The 15402-nt window shown below is 42.8% G+C and overlaps 1 protein-coding gene and 1 long non-coding RNA gene across 9 annotated transcripts in view; one reads left to right on the forward strand and one right to left on the reverse strand.

Moving 5' to 3' along the window:
* DIS3L2 (DIS3 like 3'-5' exoribonuclease 2) overlaps nucleotides 1-15402 on the forward strand; it is a 378320-nt gene that overhangs the window by 272804 nt on the left and 90114 nt on the right. For 6 of the 8 annotated variants that reach the window (XM_004262593.4, XM_033425292.2, XM_033425295.2 and 3 more), the window contains one exon: nucleotides 8548-8655. In XM_004262593.4, coding sequence (XP_004262641.1) covers nucleotides 8548-8655 — 108 coding nt within the window. Of the gene's footprint in view, nucleotides 1-8547; nucleotides 8656-9575; nucleotides 9702-15402 lie in introns of those variants that run through there. The other 2 variants (XM_049712738.1, XM_033425298.2) reach the window with 2 other exon arrangements.
* Nucleotides 6736-15402, reverse strand: part of LOC117200816 (uncharacterized) — a 39367-nt gene continuing 30700 nt past the window's right edge. Inside the window, exons 3-4 of the long non-coding RNA XR_007478567.1 lie at nucleotides 8668-11597; nucleotides 6736-8502 (exon numbers count right to left, since the gene is read on the reverse strand). This is a non-coding gene — a long non-coding RNA (uncharacterized LOC117200816). The remainder of the gene's footprint in view (nucleotides 8503-8667; nucleotides 11598-15402) is intronic.

Genomic DNA, 15402 nt, shown 5'->3' on the forward strand with positions numbered 1-15402 from the left:
AGCAAAGACCTGGGCAGAAAGGGGCAGGAGGGGTCCCTGCAGCCCCTCCTGGCACTAGAGAACCCCCAGTGGGTTGTTGACGTCTGGCCGCCTTGAGCTGTTACAGCCCCCATGTCGTTGCTATTCCCTCCTGTTCCTTTTCGCCTAGATAATTGATCTCTCCCCCTCTGTGGCCCTTTCCGCTGGTCACAGGGCTGTCCTGGCTAACCTGTTGCTGAACTTGGCCAGCTCACCCGCTGTGGCTTTAGCAGATGTTTCTGCTCTCTGAGGCTAACATAAGATTTTAGTCCTGTTGGTACCCCCACCCAGCTGCCTTGGGCAATTTACCTAAATGATCAGTTTCTCTCAGTTCTCCTAAGCCCGAATCCAGAATGCTTAGAAAGGCAGTGTCCTATCATCAGTGTCCTTTTTTTCCATGACAGCTTTTAAGCTCTGTCCTCACCCAACTTTGATTCTGGCCCCGAGACATGCATAAGAAGACTTAGCACCCTTTAAGCCCCTTTCCTTTTCTGTTACTAAAGTGCCACCAGTCTTCATCCAGTTAGCATTTATTGAGTACCAGCTGTGTGCCAGGTGCCTGGTCTACAAAGATGAGACAGGTGCTGATCTTGCCCTGGAGAAGCCAGGGGAGGCGGGCATGTAACAATTACTACACACTGGCCTACTTGTAGTTACAGAAGTGCTCCGAGGTGAGGACGTATCACAGAGGAGAGAGAAGTTGTACCTGCCTGGATTGGTGGTGGAAGAGGATCTTCTGCAAGAGTCAGGAAGCCTTCACAAAGCAATTGATTTTTGAGCAGTGTTTCAAATTTTGAGTAGAAAATTTCTAGGTAGACAAAAGTAGGTGGAGAGGGCATTCCAGGCACAGGCTAGAAAAAGCATGGAACTTCCAAGGAACAGTATGTAGTTTGGAATTGCTGGGGTCTGAGCTGCAGGGGGAGACAAGAGATGAAGTTGCAAAGAGAGGCCTGGGGCGGCAGGCTAAGGAGCTTGGGTTTCATCTTGAGGTCAAGTAGAGAAGTGACATCACATTCTTTGACTAAGATAGAAAATCACCTGAGCAACTGTGTGGCTGAAGAATAGTGAGGCCAGAGGTAGGAAAATTGTTATCAGTATCAGGGCCCTTTCCCTCAGTCATGGCCCCTTGAGGCTGTGAGTGACCACCCCAAAACACACATGGACCTTTGCTCACAGAATCTTAGGAGAGTAGACCAATATGGTGGTGTCCAGCTGGAGACCCCAGGAGAACTAGAGTAATAGATGTCTTCAGTCTGGGGCGAGAATGGACATCCTGAACAAGGAGCGTTCACATTTGCCCCCAGATTGCATCCCCTCCCAATCATATCACGTGACAAAGAACAGGGCTAGGCACCTGGGAGACCTTAGCTTCCCACTGGCATCTCTGCTGTCTCCTTGGAGATGGGGTCTGCAGGCCCTCTGCCGACTTCCTCTTGAGACCCCTTGGCCTTATTGAAGACGTTTGGGCCTTTCCTCATTAACAGGACATGCAAAAAATCAAATTACTGAATTCAGCTCATCAAATATTGGGGAAGATAAAGGCAACGTGTCCTAATATAAATGGGATTGCAGATTGTCATCGGGTGGAATTTAGTAAGGAGATGCGAAAGTCTGCAGAATAATAAGGAAATCTTAACCAGAATAATTTCAACTCTAGAACTGTGCTGCTTGTTTAGGGGACTTAGGATGTATCGCAAGAGAGACGAAGGTGTCCACACTTGAACAGTGGGAGAGGGAGAGGAAAAGACTCATTTGAGAGATTTAGAATGCAGAACCTACAGGACTGGGGAGCTGATGGGGTGCAGCAGGGAGGGGAGTCATCCTCCTCCACACGGTCCGGTGATTTTCTCCATCACGGCTCAGCCATGACTTGCAAAAGCAGGAAAGGCAGATTGTAAGAGCGATTGTGGAGTATGCAGAGCTGGAAAGTGAGGGAGTTTGAGAACTTGGAAGGAACTCTCCACGTGGTCTACACTGAGTAGTGAAGCTGAGTGCGGGCCAGAAAAGCCATGACTGGGGAGAGCTATCAGGGGCTTGGGGAGCGCGTAAGCATTTGCACGACGCTGGTGATGGCCAGCAGTTTCTCAACTGCCGGAGAGACCCTGCTGCTCTTTCCCAGTTATACATTGTGTTCTGCACTTAGGACCCTGCCTCGGAGTCTCTCCAGGTACCGTGGCAGATCTCACGTAGCCGATGAGGGTGCGGGGACCACTATGCTGTTGCCTAGGTGGGTCTCCCTGAAATAACAGAGCTCATATTTGAGGAAGCAGCTTATGGAGAGTGGCTGTTTGTCCCTCCAGTCCCCCTCCCACAGGGATCCCTGCTGTGCTGTGGACTGGACTTGACACAAGTGCCATGTGTCATGGGGCACAGTCCCAGTGACACTGGCAGAAATCAGGCCCAATTCATGAGAGGCCCTGACATGCCAAACCACAAATGTAATTGTAACATCTTCACTCCTTTTCTTTTGAGAAATAGCAGGCTATTTACAAAACTATGTGGATATAAAGATAAAGACTGTTTTCTCGGAATTCGTCTGAATCCTACCCCAAGATCTAGTGAAAGATTATTAAAAGGAATGCCCTTTAAAAATTAGGCATAATTATACTACCCCAAAAGTTTTAACGTTTAGCTTTTTCATGAGCACTTGGGTTCTTTGGCATCTGACCATTGCAGTGTGAATATTAAAATGTTTCCTTCTGTGTAAGACACAGGATATCAAGCAATGTTTATAACCTGGGCAGCAGCTGAGTGTACCAATGGTTTTAGGATAGAATAGCCAAAACCGTTTATCTTGTACTTAAAATACTAGCTGCCTGTGAAATTCTTATGTAAAGATGTTTAAATAGGAGTCTACCGTGTATCAATATTTCATAGAATGTTTTATGTGATGGAATAAACAGTAAACATAGAAAAAATAGGTGATTTGTATTCTGGGTGAAAGTCAGCCATTCATTTGTAAACCAGAAGTGCTTGCTGTGTGTCAAGTGGTGGATAGAGAGAAACAGTCCTCATTCCTGAAGACACCATGGTCTAGTGGAGAAGAGAGGCACATAAAGAAGCAGTTAGGGTGAGTGTAGGAGCTGTAGACGCTCTTACATGAGAGAGCAGGGAGGATGCAGTGAGTGACTGTTCAGCACTGCCTCAAGTCCTTTTTGAGAGAGCAGGGGCCGTGGGGAGGAAGTATACAAAACGCAGGGAGTGCTCCAGCCAGGGGAATCCGGGTAAGTGTTTCAGAGATGCTGATGAGCTGAATCTTAAACGATGTACAAAGCTGGCAAAACATCCAGAAAGGTGCTCCAGGAAGAGAGAACAACATGTGCATGAACTGGAGCAGCAAGCAGGCCTGGGTGGCTCTGGTTACTGCATGGGAGGGGGCCCCAGGGCAAAGGCTGAAGGGAAGTCTGAGCCAGGGGACCAAAGGACCTGGCAGACCATGGCGTGGCCAGTGAGCTGACTTTTATTGAGCATCTTCAATATTGTTTTACTAATAAGAGAACCAAGACTCGGAGAATTATCCTAGGTTCCCCAAGTTGCACAGGAAATGGTGAGCCCAGGATTAGACCCCCCAAGTCTGCCTGGCTTCAAAGCCTTTGCTGTTTTTCCTGAGATGTGCTGCTGATGAGTCTGGGTCTCACCCTTTTGGTTCATGGTCTTTAGACTTTTCTTTTTTCTTTTTAGTGGTAAAGGTCTTTTTTGCAAATAAAATCTTAACCCCAAACTCCAATATGTAAAAATAGATCAGGTTGTATTTCATTAACATAAAGGTCTTCCATATTTAAATGTATAACAGTTATGAGATCAGGTAATGAGAACAGGGACTTTCTTTTTAATAAGCTCTTTTATTTTAAAATAAATTTAAATTTACAGAAAACTTGCAAAGATAGTACAGAGAGGTGCCATATACCACACACCCAGCTCTCCCCCTTGCTCACATCTTGCATTACCATGGTACGTTTGTCAGAACTAAGAAGTTGACATTGGAACATTGCTATTAACCAATCCATACTTTATTTGGATTTCACCAGTTTTTCCACCAATTATCTTTCCGTTCCAGGGTTGAGTCCAGGGTACCACATTTAGTTGCAATGACTTTCTTTGCACAAACACTAAAACATGAAGTCAGGAAATATGTTACATTCTCAGATGTTCAGCTTTATGATTGAAAATAAGATACTGCCTTGAACCCTTAGAAGAAATGCTATCTGTAAAAAAAGGTACTATGCCCTGGACTACAGGCATGCAAGGCAAGAGCAACCTGCTACCGAAAGGCAGTTGGTGTAATTATCTGACAATGTAGCCCAGAGAAGAATCCAACAAGGCACACCCCACAAACTCAGTTTATTCTGTCTTATTCAGCTTGGGCTGTCATACAGTATACCATAGACTGGGCAGTTTAAATAACAGATATTGTTTTTTTTTCACAGTTCTGGAGGCTAGAAGTCCCAGATGAAGGTGCCGGCCAATTCAGTTCCTAGTGAGGACTCTCTTCCTGGCATGTAGAGGGCTGTGTCCTCACGTGACCTTTTTTGTGTGTGTGCAGGGCAGGGAGGGGGGAGTTATCTCTCTATTTATCAGATCAGGGCCACACCCTTATGACCTCACTTAACCTTAATTACCACCAAAAGACCCCACCTCCAAATACAGTCACATTGAGGGTTAGGGCTTCAACATAGGAATTTGGGGGGTGGGGGAGGGACAGAGTTCAGTCCATAGCCTAGTCCAAAGGCTGAAATAATGTGAAATCTTTACAGTTCAATCATGGTATTAAAATTTTCTTGAGCTTCCCTGGTGGCGCAGTGGTTGAGAGTCCGCCTGCCGATGCAGGGGACACGGGTTCGTGCCCCGGTCCAGGAAGATCCCACATGCTGCGGAGCGGCTGGGCCCGTGAGCCATGGCCGCTGAGCCTGCGCGTCCAGAGCCTGTGCTCCGCAACGGGAGAGGCCACAACAGTGACAGGCCCGCGAACTGCAAAAAAAAAAAAAAAAAAAATTCTCCATTTCGTACAGTATGTTTATGCAGGTAAATATGTATTACTTTGTAAAACACTTGATACATGCAAGAAAATGTTAAATATTTAGATCCCATTTGAATACTCATTAAATAAGTTAACAGAGAATATAGTGTCATCTGAACAAACGATGCAAAAGCAATGGCAAGAAAAATTTTTCAAAAGTAGTTGCCTTATAAAAGCTGTTACCAGAAGTCTTCAGGTAGTCATTAGGTTTTCCATACAAAAGATACAGCATCCGTCAGAATAATGCCAAGTAATGCCATATAATTATTAGCTGTTTGTTACTGGTGTGGACTGTGAGTTCTAGAATTTACTTTTCAATACCAAAGGTTATTTACTGTGCTGAAACAGAATACAAGTCCAGATACCTCACACAGAGTAGGACATCACTGGGGTTTGTTTTGTTTTTGCTGATAAAGAAACTTAACTAGCTAACTTTACCTCAGCTAGTGCATAGTTGCTGCTCTGTTACTTCAAAGTTACTTAGCAGAGTGTTAGAAAGTGTTGCTTGACACTGCAGATCCAGGAGGTCCACAGTAAGTGCGTTGGATAAATGTCTGTTAATGCTGCCGTTTTTAGTTTGGGAGGTGGGAGTGAAGAAAAACATGGAAGAAGGAATAGATTTAAAGGTAGGAGGGAGGGAGCCTGAAGTAGCTTCAGGACATCCAGGTAGATTTACTCATTTTGTCTTTGGAATTTTAGAGTAAACAAATAACATTCCAGGATAGCTATAAGTCATGATTTGAAAATAAGTTGAAGAGGATTTCCTTTTTTTTTTTTTTAAATTTAAGAGAGTATACCATTGAATCAGTTTATAATGGAATAGAAAATCAATAAAAGGAAGAAATAATTTGGGCTTAAAAAACTGCAAAATGAGTGACTAGTTGACTACAGTGTTCATCTAGGGAATCTGGATTTGTGAATCTTTCAGTGATTATTTTTTCTTCCAGTTTTATTGAGATATTGATATAATTGAAATATCGAACTAAGTTCAAGGTGTACAGCATAATGATTTGACTTACACATATTATGAAATGATTATCACAGTACGTTTAGTGAGCATCCGTCATCTCATACAGGTACAGCATTAAAGAAATAGAAAAAGTATTTCCTTCCTGTGACGAGAACTCTTAGGATTTACTCTCTTAATAGCTTTCATAGATAATGCAGTGTTCATTATATTTATCACGTTGCACATTACATCCCTAGTATTTATTTATCTTATAACTGGAAGTTTGTAACTTTTCACTACCTTCGGCAATTCCCCTCCCCCCCAGATCAGTGATGTTTTATTGGAGTATTCTGTTAACGTTGCAACATGTGATTTGGTCAGTTGTGGTATTTTCAATTACTGAAGCATTGATTCAGCAATTTCGGTCTGATGAAACCATGTCACAAGTTTACACTCAGCCCTTGGGTTCTTTTATTTTCCCCAGCTTTATTGAGGAATCATTGGCAAATATAATTGTGTAATTTTAGAGTGTATGATGTGATGATTTGATATACATGTACATTGTGAAATGATTGCCATGATCAAGGTAATTAACACATCCATCACCTCACATAGTTAACTCTTTATTGTGTCTGTGGTTAGAATGCTTGAGATTTACCTCAGCAAATTTCAATTATACAATACCCTGTTATTAACTACAGTCTCATGCTGTACCTTAGATCCTCAGACATTATTCATCTTATAAATTAAAGTATGTAAAAGTATTTGACCTCTGCCTTCCCATTTTTCCCTCTCCCCAGCCCCTGGCAACTACCGTTCTACTCTCTGTTTCTATGAAATCAGCTTTTTTTTTAATAAAAGATTGCACACATAAGTGATACATACAGCATTTGTGTTTCTCTGTCAGGCTTGTGTCACTTAGCATAATGCCCTCCAGGTTCATCCATGTTGTCACAAATGGCAGGATTTCCTTCTTTTTATGGCTGAATAATATTTCTCTGTGTGTGTGTGTGTGTGTGTATCACATTTTCTTTATCCATTCAACTGTCAACAGACACTTAGGCTGTTTCCATGTCTTGGCTCTTGCGAATAATGCTGCAGTGAACATGGGAGTGCAGATATCTCCTCAAAGTACCAATTCCATTTCTTTTGGATATACACCAGTACTGTTTTCCATAATGGCTGTACCAATTTACATTCCCCCCAATAATGTACAAGGGTTCCCTTTTCTGCACGTCCTCACTAACGTTTAGCTCTTATCTTTTTGATAATAGCCATCCTAACAGATGAGAGGTGATATAGAAATTAAGAAAGCAGTCACACTCACAAAAGCATCAAAAACAATAAAATACTTGGGAATTTAACCAAGGAGGTAAAATACCTATACATTGAAAACTTTAAGACATTGATGAGAAAATTGATGAGGACACAAATAAGTAGGAAGATACCCTGTGTTATTGGATTGGAAGAATTAATATCATTTAATTGCCCATACTACCCAAAGTGATCTATAGATTCAGTGTAATCCCTATAAAAATTCCAATAGCATTTTTCACAAAAATAGAAAAAACTCTCCTAAAATTCACATGGAATTCACAAAAGACCCTCAATAGCCAAAGCAATCTTGAGAAAGAAGAACAAAACTGGAGGCATCAGCACTTCTGATTTCAAACTCGATTACAAAGCTGTAATAATCAACACATTAGTATGAAAACAGACACATAGACTAATGGAACAGAATAGACAGCCCAGAAGTAAACCCATGTATGTATGGCCAACTAATCTTTGACAAGGTGCCAAGATGGGGAAAGAATTGTCTCTTCAATAAATGGTGTTGGGGCTTCCCTGGTGGCGCAGTGGTTGAGAGTCCGTCTGCCTGCCAATGCAGGGGACACGGGTTCGTTCCCCGGTCCGGGAAGATCCCACATGCCGCGGAGCAGCTGGGCCCGTCAGCCATGGCCACTGAGCCTGCATGTCCGGAGCCTGTGCTCCGCAACGGCAGAGGCCACAGCAGTGAGAGGCCCATGTACCACAAAATAAATAAATAAATAAATGGTGTTGAGAAAACTGCATAGCCACGTGCAAAAGGATGAAACTGGACCCCTTACTTACAACATGCACAGAAATTAACTCAAAATGAGTTAAAGACTTAAATGTAAGACATTGGGTTCTTAAGTGCACAGTTGTCTGGGATAGTTATATCCACAAGCACAAGTCATTCTTGAGTCTAGAGCTTTAGTTTTAGTGCATAGTTGTTTTTATAATATTTTTTTTTGTTCTAGTGTTTAGTTATTTTTCATTTGCTCCCATGTATTTTTCCCTCCATTACCAGTTCTTCTCACCTTTCACATTCACATCCCATTTGACCCTAAAGGCTTATGGAAGGTTATCAGATGGTGTGGTCTTTCTGCTGTATCTTCAGGGAAAAGAGTTTCCTCCATGTTCAGCTCACTCTGGAAGCTCCAGCTGTTCACCAAAACTCTGCCCCCCGGGCTGCTTCTGAGCCTGTGGTTAGCTCCTGCAGATTGGAAAAAGCTGCTCATGGCCTGTTCTCTGCTTGCAGGTTGTCCCCATGCTTCCCAGGCTGCTGTGTGAGGAACTGTGCAGCCTCAACCCCATGACCGACAAGCTCACCTTCTCCGTGATCTGGACGCTAACTCCGAAGGGCAAGGTAACAACTTACATGCGTGTCCATTCCATTCAGTGAGTCCCTGTTCAGCAACACCGTGCTGCTGGTGCTGGGCTGGAGCCCCATGGTGGTAGGATGAGGGCAGTGTAGGGGCAGTGCCAGAGAGGAGAACATAGGGGAAGAGCTCTCAGTCCATGTAGAAGGCTGAGCCTCAGCAGTTTTCAGTGTATCATGTGAAGGAAGAAAGAGTGTACGCAGAGTCACGTGGGGGAGGCCTCTTGCAGGAGAGGGTGTACATGAAGGTGCGTGTGGCTGGCATTGGCCATGTGGATGGGCCTGGGCTGTGGTTAGGAGAGCAGGCCATTGTGTGAAGGAGGACGTTTGGGGAAAGGGTGGTGAGTTTGAATAGGTGAGGTGGACTCAAACCATGGGACCCACAAATGCCAGTTGCAAATGAATTGTAGGTGTTAGGTTTCCTCTGAAGTGTCATGAGAAAGGTGACATTTTAGAAAGATTAGTGCTGCGTCATTGTGCTGGTTGAAGATGAATGAAATTTGCACAAGGCAGTGCTGTAATCAAGGCACAAGGTGATGAAACCATGGGCTGGTAAGAGAGAGGAGAATAATGTCAGCGGCCATTCCCTAAATACAGGGAATAAATGAGACAGATAAATGAAAGGTGACTCCAGAAAACACTAGTCCCCCCCTGCAAAACAGGAACAACTCTGTACTTCTGAAAATAGGGTAATGATTGGGTAAGCTATGGTAGCAACTCAGTGGAATGTTGTACAATTACTAAAGTTGTTACAAAGGCTGTGTAAGAACATGGGAAAAGTTTATGCTGTAATATTAAATGGAAGTTAAAAAAAAGATATTTAATTATAAAGAGGTTCCAAATAAAGATGGAGGATCAAATACCCACATTTACTTTCATTCCCTCCCAAAACCTCACTAAAACAACAGTGAAGAGATTTTTTTTAAAAAAACATAAACCCACAAGGACAAAGAGAATGGGAGAGGAGACAACAGCAACAAAAATTTGGAAGCTGAGAAGCAGATGGATGAGTGGTAACTGACTTAGCAGTCCTGAGAAAGCTGAGTCCTGAGCCAACGCCCGAGAAAGCCAAGAAACAACCCAGTTTACACAGCAGAATCCTAAAGAAGTTCAGAAATGGACAGCAGCAGGTAACTCTGTAAAGTGGGGGAAGAGGTGGGGGAAGAAGAGACTAACTGTATTGGTTGAAAATTTATTTAAAAAGATTGCCCCTTCCATAACATAGTAGAAGACCAGCAATTTATCCTTGGGACAGGATAAAGGAAAGGCTGTCTGAACTAGGGGACGCCAAACACAGTTGTGGTAGTGGCCCCTTTGGGGAGGTTGAGTGAATGCTGCTGGCACGTTGAATACTGGCCGAACATTAAGAGTCCCAGCTTTCTTTTCCCAGCCAACCTCAGAATTCTAGTAGCCAAGCCTATACCCTTGAGTCCAAAGATAGGAAAATCTTTCTCTGAGGAATCTGAGTGGTAAAGAAGATTTAAAGCTAATAACCTCAAGGATTTCCCAACCAACAGCTCAGCTGTATTTCCCTACAATAAAGCTTGCAGACAATGAGCTCCACCCACTCAAGCAGAGATTTTTAGGATTTCACTAAAAATCAGTCTTTTAACATTTCACTGTCCTATATGAAGAGACAACCAAGAGGAAAGCCTCGAACGTGAAATAGCAAAACCAAACAGGAAAGCAACTAGAACAAAACAAGGAGAAGAAACTTTTTTTATATCCTCAGAGAATTTCTTTTTTAAAGAAAGTATGTGTATTACAAGATCTAGGCACTTTCAAAAAGAAACATTCGGAAGGGGGGAAAAGGAGCTCTTTTTTAATTAAATTAAATTAACAGCATGAAATTAAAAACATGATAGAAGAAATAAAGAAGACTCAAGGTTCAGATTGGAAGATAAAGTTGAAGAATTGTCCCAGAATATGATAGAAAAGACAAGAAAAGTAGAGGACCAGTCCAAGGCATCCATCTGTTCAATGAACATTCCAGAAATAGGGAACAGAGAAAAAGAGGGAGAAGAAATGATGAACAGAATCATTCAGGGAAATGCCCCATTACTGCAGGATGTGACTTTCCAGACAGAAAGAGCCCGCTGCCCAGCACAGTGATGGAGACGCACCATCTCCAAGCCACATTGTCATAAAATTTCAGAACACCGAGGACAAAGAAAAGATCCTATAGGCTTCTAAGAAGGAAAAAAAGAGTCACATACAGGAGATCCAAATTCAAAATAACTTAAGAGTTTTCTGTTATAACCCTAGAGACTAGATGACAGTGAAGCAAAGCTCTCTAATTTCTGAAAGACTGTGACTTCCATGCTAAAATGCTGTACCCAACTAAGCCATCAATAAAATGTGAGAGCAGGAAAGGACGTTTTCAGACATGCAAGTTCTCAAAAAAAAGGTACATCTCATATACCCTTTCTCAGGAAGCTACCAGAAGATGTACTTCACCAAAAAGAGTAAATCAGGAAGGAGGAAGACGTGGGATTCAGGAAACAAATCAACTAGTACAGTAAAGAAGTGAAAGAATCACCTAGATTGCAAGTCACCAAACTTTTCCTGTAAAGGACCAGTTAGTAAATATTTTTGGTTTTATACGCCATTTGGTCTATTACAGCTACTCAACTCCGCCATTGTAGCACGAAAGAAGACAATACATAAATAATGAGAATGCTGCGTCCCACTAAAACTTTACTTAAAAACAAGTGGCAGGCTGGATTTGGCCCACAGACCATAATTTGTTGACACCTGACCTAGATGATGGTGAAGAAAGTTCCCAGGGTATCAGCTCTACGCAGATGCAGAAGACGGGGGTTCAGATTGGAGCAGGTCAGAAGGTGACCATCTCTGCAAGCCAGGGAGAGAGCGCTCACCAGATATTGAGTTGGCTGGCATCTTGATCTTGGACTTCTCGGCCTCCAGAACTGTGAGAAATAAATTGTTTAAGCCACCCAATCTGCGGTATTTTGTTATGGCAGCCCTAGCAGACTAATACAATATCAACTGAACATTTTTACTGGATTACATTAAAATCTATTGGTCTGTTTCACACTTTGAATGGACCTTTTACCCATGCATGGTTTTTTATCATGTATTTAGAAATTTAAGTCATTCAGAAAATATTGGCTTATTAGTCTGATTTTCTTAATGTGGACACATTTCATTATATGATATTAAAAAATCATATTTATTAATATCACTACAGACCCTAGACAAGTCTTTAAATATTAGAAAACGTGTATCATGTGTCAGATACAAGGTTTTCAAAATTCTGATTTTTGTAAAAGCTTGAATTTTATCATTGGCAATAAATAATGTTAGTTGTTTTTCTTGAAGTGCCAGATAACCGTAGTGTGTCACTTGTTCCTCCAAGTAACAGTGATGTTCCGTAAAAACGGCGGTCAGTTCAGCTCACAACTCAAAGTTAAGTGCTTTTCCTCAAGACAACCACTGTACTTTGATGTGCTGTGTAAGTGAAAAAGACAAGTACTCAAGGGTTGAGCCATAATAAAAGTACTAACTTTTTTTTTTTTTTTGCGGTACGCAGGCCTCTCACTGTTGTGGCCTCTCCCGTTGCGGAGCACAGGCTCCGGACGCGCAGGCTCAGCGGCCATGGCTCACGGGCCCAGCCGCTCCGCAGCATGTGGGATCTTCCCAGACCGGGGCATGAACCCGTGTCCCCTGCATCGGCAGGTGGACTCTCAACCACTGCGCCACCAGGGAAGCCCAAGAACATTCTTAAGTGAACTAGGTTTTCTCTTTCCTGCGAGTATGAGCTGGTGACGAGACCCTGACCACTGCCACCACTTGTTGCCATTGCCTGATTCATGCCAAGGCATTAACAGTTTTCCCCACCAGTGCTTCTGTACCATCCATATAAATGTCAACATGTGGAAAAGGGCAAATAATGCCTACTAGTATTATTACGAAAATAGTTTTGACCTCACGGATCCCTGAATGGATCCCCACGAGTCCACAGACCATAATTCGAGAACCACTGCTTCAGACAATTGATGGAAAACTTGAGGTGGATTAATGTACAGAGTATACCAAAAAACCAACCAAATTAAGACAGTTGTTAGTTTCGGTGAAAATAAAAAGTTATGAGGAAAGAAAAGTAATGCTTAGTATTTACATAGTTGTAATAGTTAAATCTCATAGTTACGATGTAACTTCATTGGGAGGATTGAGGGCCTGGAATGGTTATCTGGGTTTGGTTGGGGGAAGGGAGTGTATGTGGAAAGAAAAGTAAATTCTCTTCTTCTGTAGTGAAAAGTTTGTGAATAATGCCTAAAACTGAAAAATCAAGCAGTAATCAAGCAGATTATATACAAGTATGAAAAGTAAATAACAGGGCTTCCCTGGTGGCGCAGTGGTTGAGAGTCCACCTGCCAATGCAGGGGACACGGGTTCAAGCCCTGGTCCGGGAAGACCCCACATACCACGGAGCAGCTAAGCCTGTGCGCCACAACTACTGAGCCTGCGCTCTAGAGCCCACGAGGCACAGCTACTGAGCCCACGTGCCACAGCTGCCGAAGGCCGCGAGCCTAGAGCCCATGCTTCACAGCAAGAGAAGCCACCGCGGTGAGAAGCCTGCGCACCGCAGCGAGGAGTAGCCCCCACCCGCCACAACTAGAGAAAGCCCATGCACCGCAATGAAGACCCAACGCAGCCAAAAATAAAAACATAAATTAAATAAATAAAAATTTTTTAAAAAGAAAGTAAATAACAAAATAATCTGCTGAGAGGTGAAAGTGGCTACCCTTGGGGAGGGGCAGAGGAGGGAGAGGGACAGAGGGCTGCTGTTCTTCATAATGAGCCTTTAAAACTACTTCACTGTTTGAACTATCGATACTTCAATTTTTAAATTTTTATTTTGAAAAATTTCAAACATACATGAAAGTAAAGAAAATAACACAATAAATCCACCATCCCTATCTCCTAGATTTAACTACTGTCAACATTTATTCTTTGCTAAAGTATTTTAAAGCAAACCACAGACATCATGTCATTTCACTCTTACATATTTTGATATGTGGCTCTAAAAATTTTGGACGTTTTCTTACATAACCACAATGCCATCAGATACCTAACAATAGTAATGCCCTGGTGTCACCTAAACCCCAGTCCATAATTACATTTCCCAGATTGTCTCCAATCGATTTGTCCAAAGTGGAATCAAAACAAGTTACCAACATTACATTTGGTTTTTGTGACTCCTAAATATCTGATAGTAAGTTCCTTTTTAAGAATCAAGAAGCAAACAGTACCTGAAATACAAAGAAGGAATTGTGAGGACAGTGTGCCAGCAGTCATGTTTTGGTGGGGGTGGCAACATGCATGGGGGAAAAAAATGAATGGAAAAAGACCAGAAGGAAATAAAATAGAATGCCCGTAGTGGTTGTGTTTGGGTAGTAAGACTACGAGTAATTTTTTCTACTTTTTTGTATTTTCTAGTGTTTTTTGAAAACATGTATTACTTTCATGTTTTTATAAATGCTTATTTTGCAAAAGTTTAACTAAATAGAAAATAAAAGCCCATAGAAGAAAACTAACTTGAGTCAACAGAAAAGAACCCTGAATCTGAATTAAGCCTGCCAGGGCCAGACCCAAGGAATAAAAAGCTGCCTGATCTAATGAGCTTCCAAAATACAAGGGTCATAAAAGAAGCACTCGGAAGAGGCAGACTCCGAAAACTCAGCTGGTCTCTGGAGGGCTGCTTTTGGAGGCAGTGTCTAGCGACCAAGCCTTCTGGCACCAGGGGGCTGGAGAGCAGGTGTGGAGAAGGCACAGGGTCCAGGAGGGGATGCTGGGCCTCTATCAAAGCAAGCCAAACGGGCAGTGTGAGCATTTAGACTTCAGACAGTCGTGGAGCAAGACCCGCTAACCACACTCCTTGTACTGTGGTCATTCAGACGTCCTACCCAGAACAGGAGGCCACACGGTGGGTGGACCTCGGTGGTTAGTCCTGGGTGTAGTGACACGTAAGTATCTCTTACTCACAGTCAAGATGCATGAAATGAGAGTTCGGATTCCAGACTCATGTCCAAGGGGTGGTGCTTGTTCAGGGGGCCAGAGAAGGCAGTAAGGAGGGAGGTGGCCCTGCATCAAAAACCCAGTAAACAAGGAGGAGGGCAGCCAAAGCCTGAGGCTGGCTTTGTATGTAGTGGTGGCTTCTCGTGATACAAGGTCTTGGACTTAGAAGGAGCCAGAGAAGGGCCAGCAGCATTGAGCCATTTCTGCTGCAGCATGGCTGCCAGTCTCACCTGGACTTGAAGTGGAGAACATTTTTGGTTTTTTTTCCTTTGTCTGCTGGAATGTCTTACTTTCTGGAGCAGGCATGGTCAGCTATAGAAAGCCTATTCCAACTTTTTTTAAACACCCAGTAGATTTTTTTTAAGTATGCACTAGGAAGCCTTGGTCATATATACTTTCATTAAGCCAGTGCCCAGGTTTTTAGAACAGTAAACTCTGAAAGATCCATTTTGAGCATATTTCTCACATATTGGTGGTGAGCGCATTGTTCTCTGATCTAGATAATTGTGATTATATATTTTCGTAAGAGAAAACAAACCCAACTAAATCTGGTGCTTTGTAAGATCCACGTCTGGTACCATGAAATCCACTTTGACCGTGTCAGGCCAGTGACTCATTATCCCTGCTCATCATGTGTCTCAGTTGGCAAGGCACTAAGGCCCTGCAAAACGGAGACCACATCCACGTGCTCCA

The sequence above is a fragment of the Orcinus orca genome, chromosome 7, assembly GCF_937001465.1.
Source record: "Orcinus orca chromosome 7, mOrcOrc1.1, whole genome shotgun sequence".
In the NCBI taxonomy this organism is placed as follows: domain Eukaryota; kingdom Metazoa; phylum Chordata; class Mammalia; order Artiodactyla; family Delphinidae; genus Orcinus; species Orcinus orca.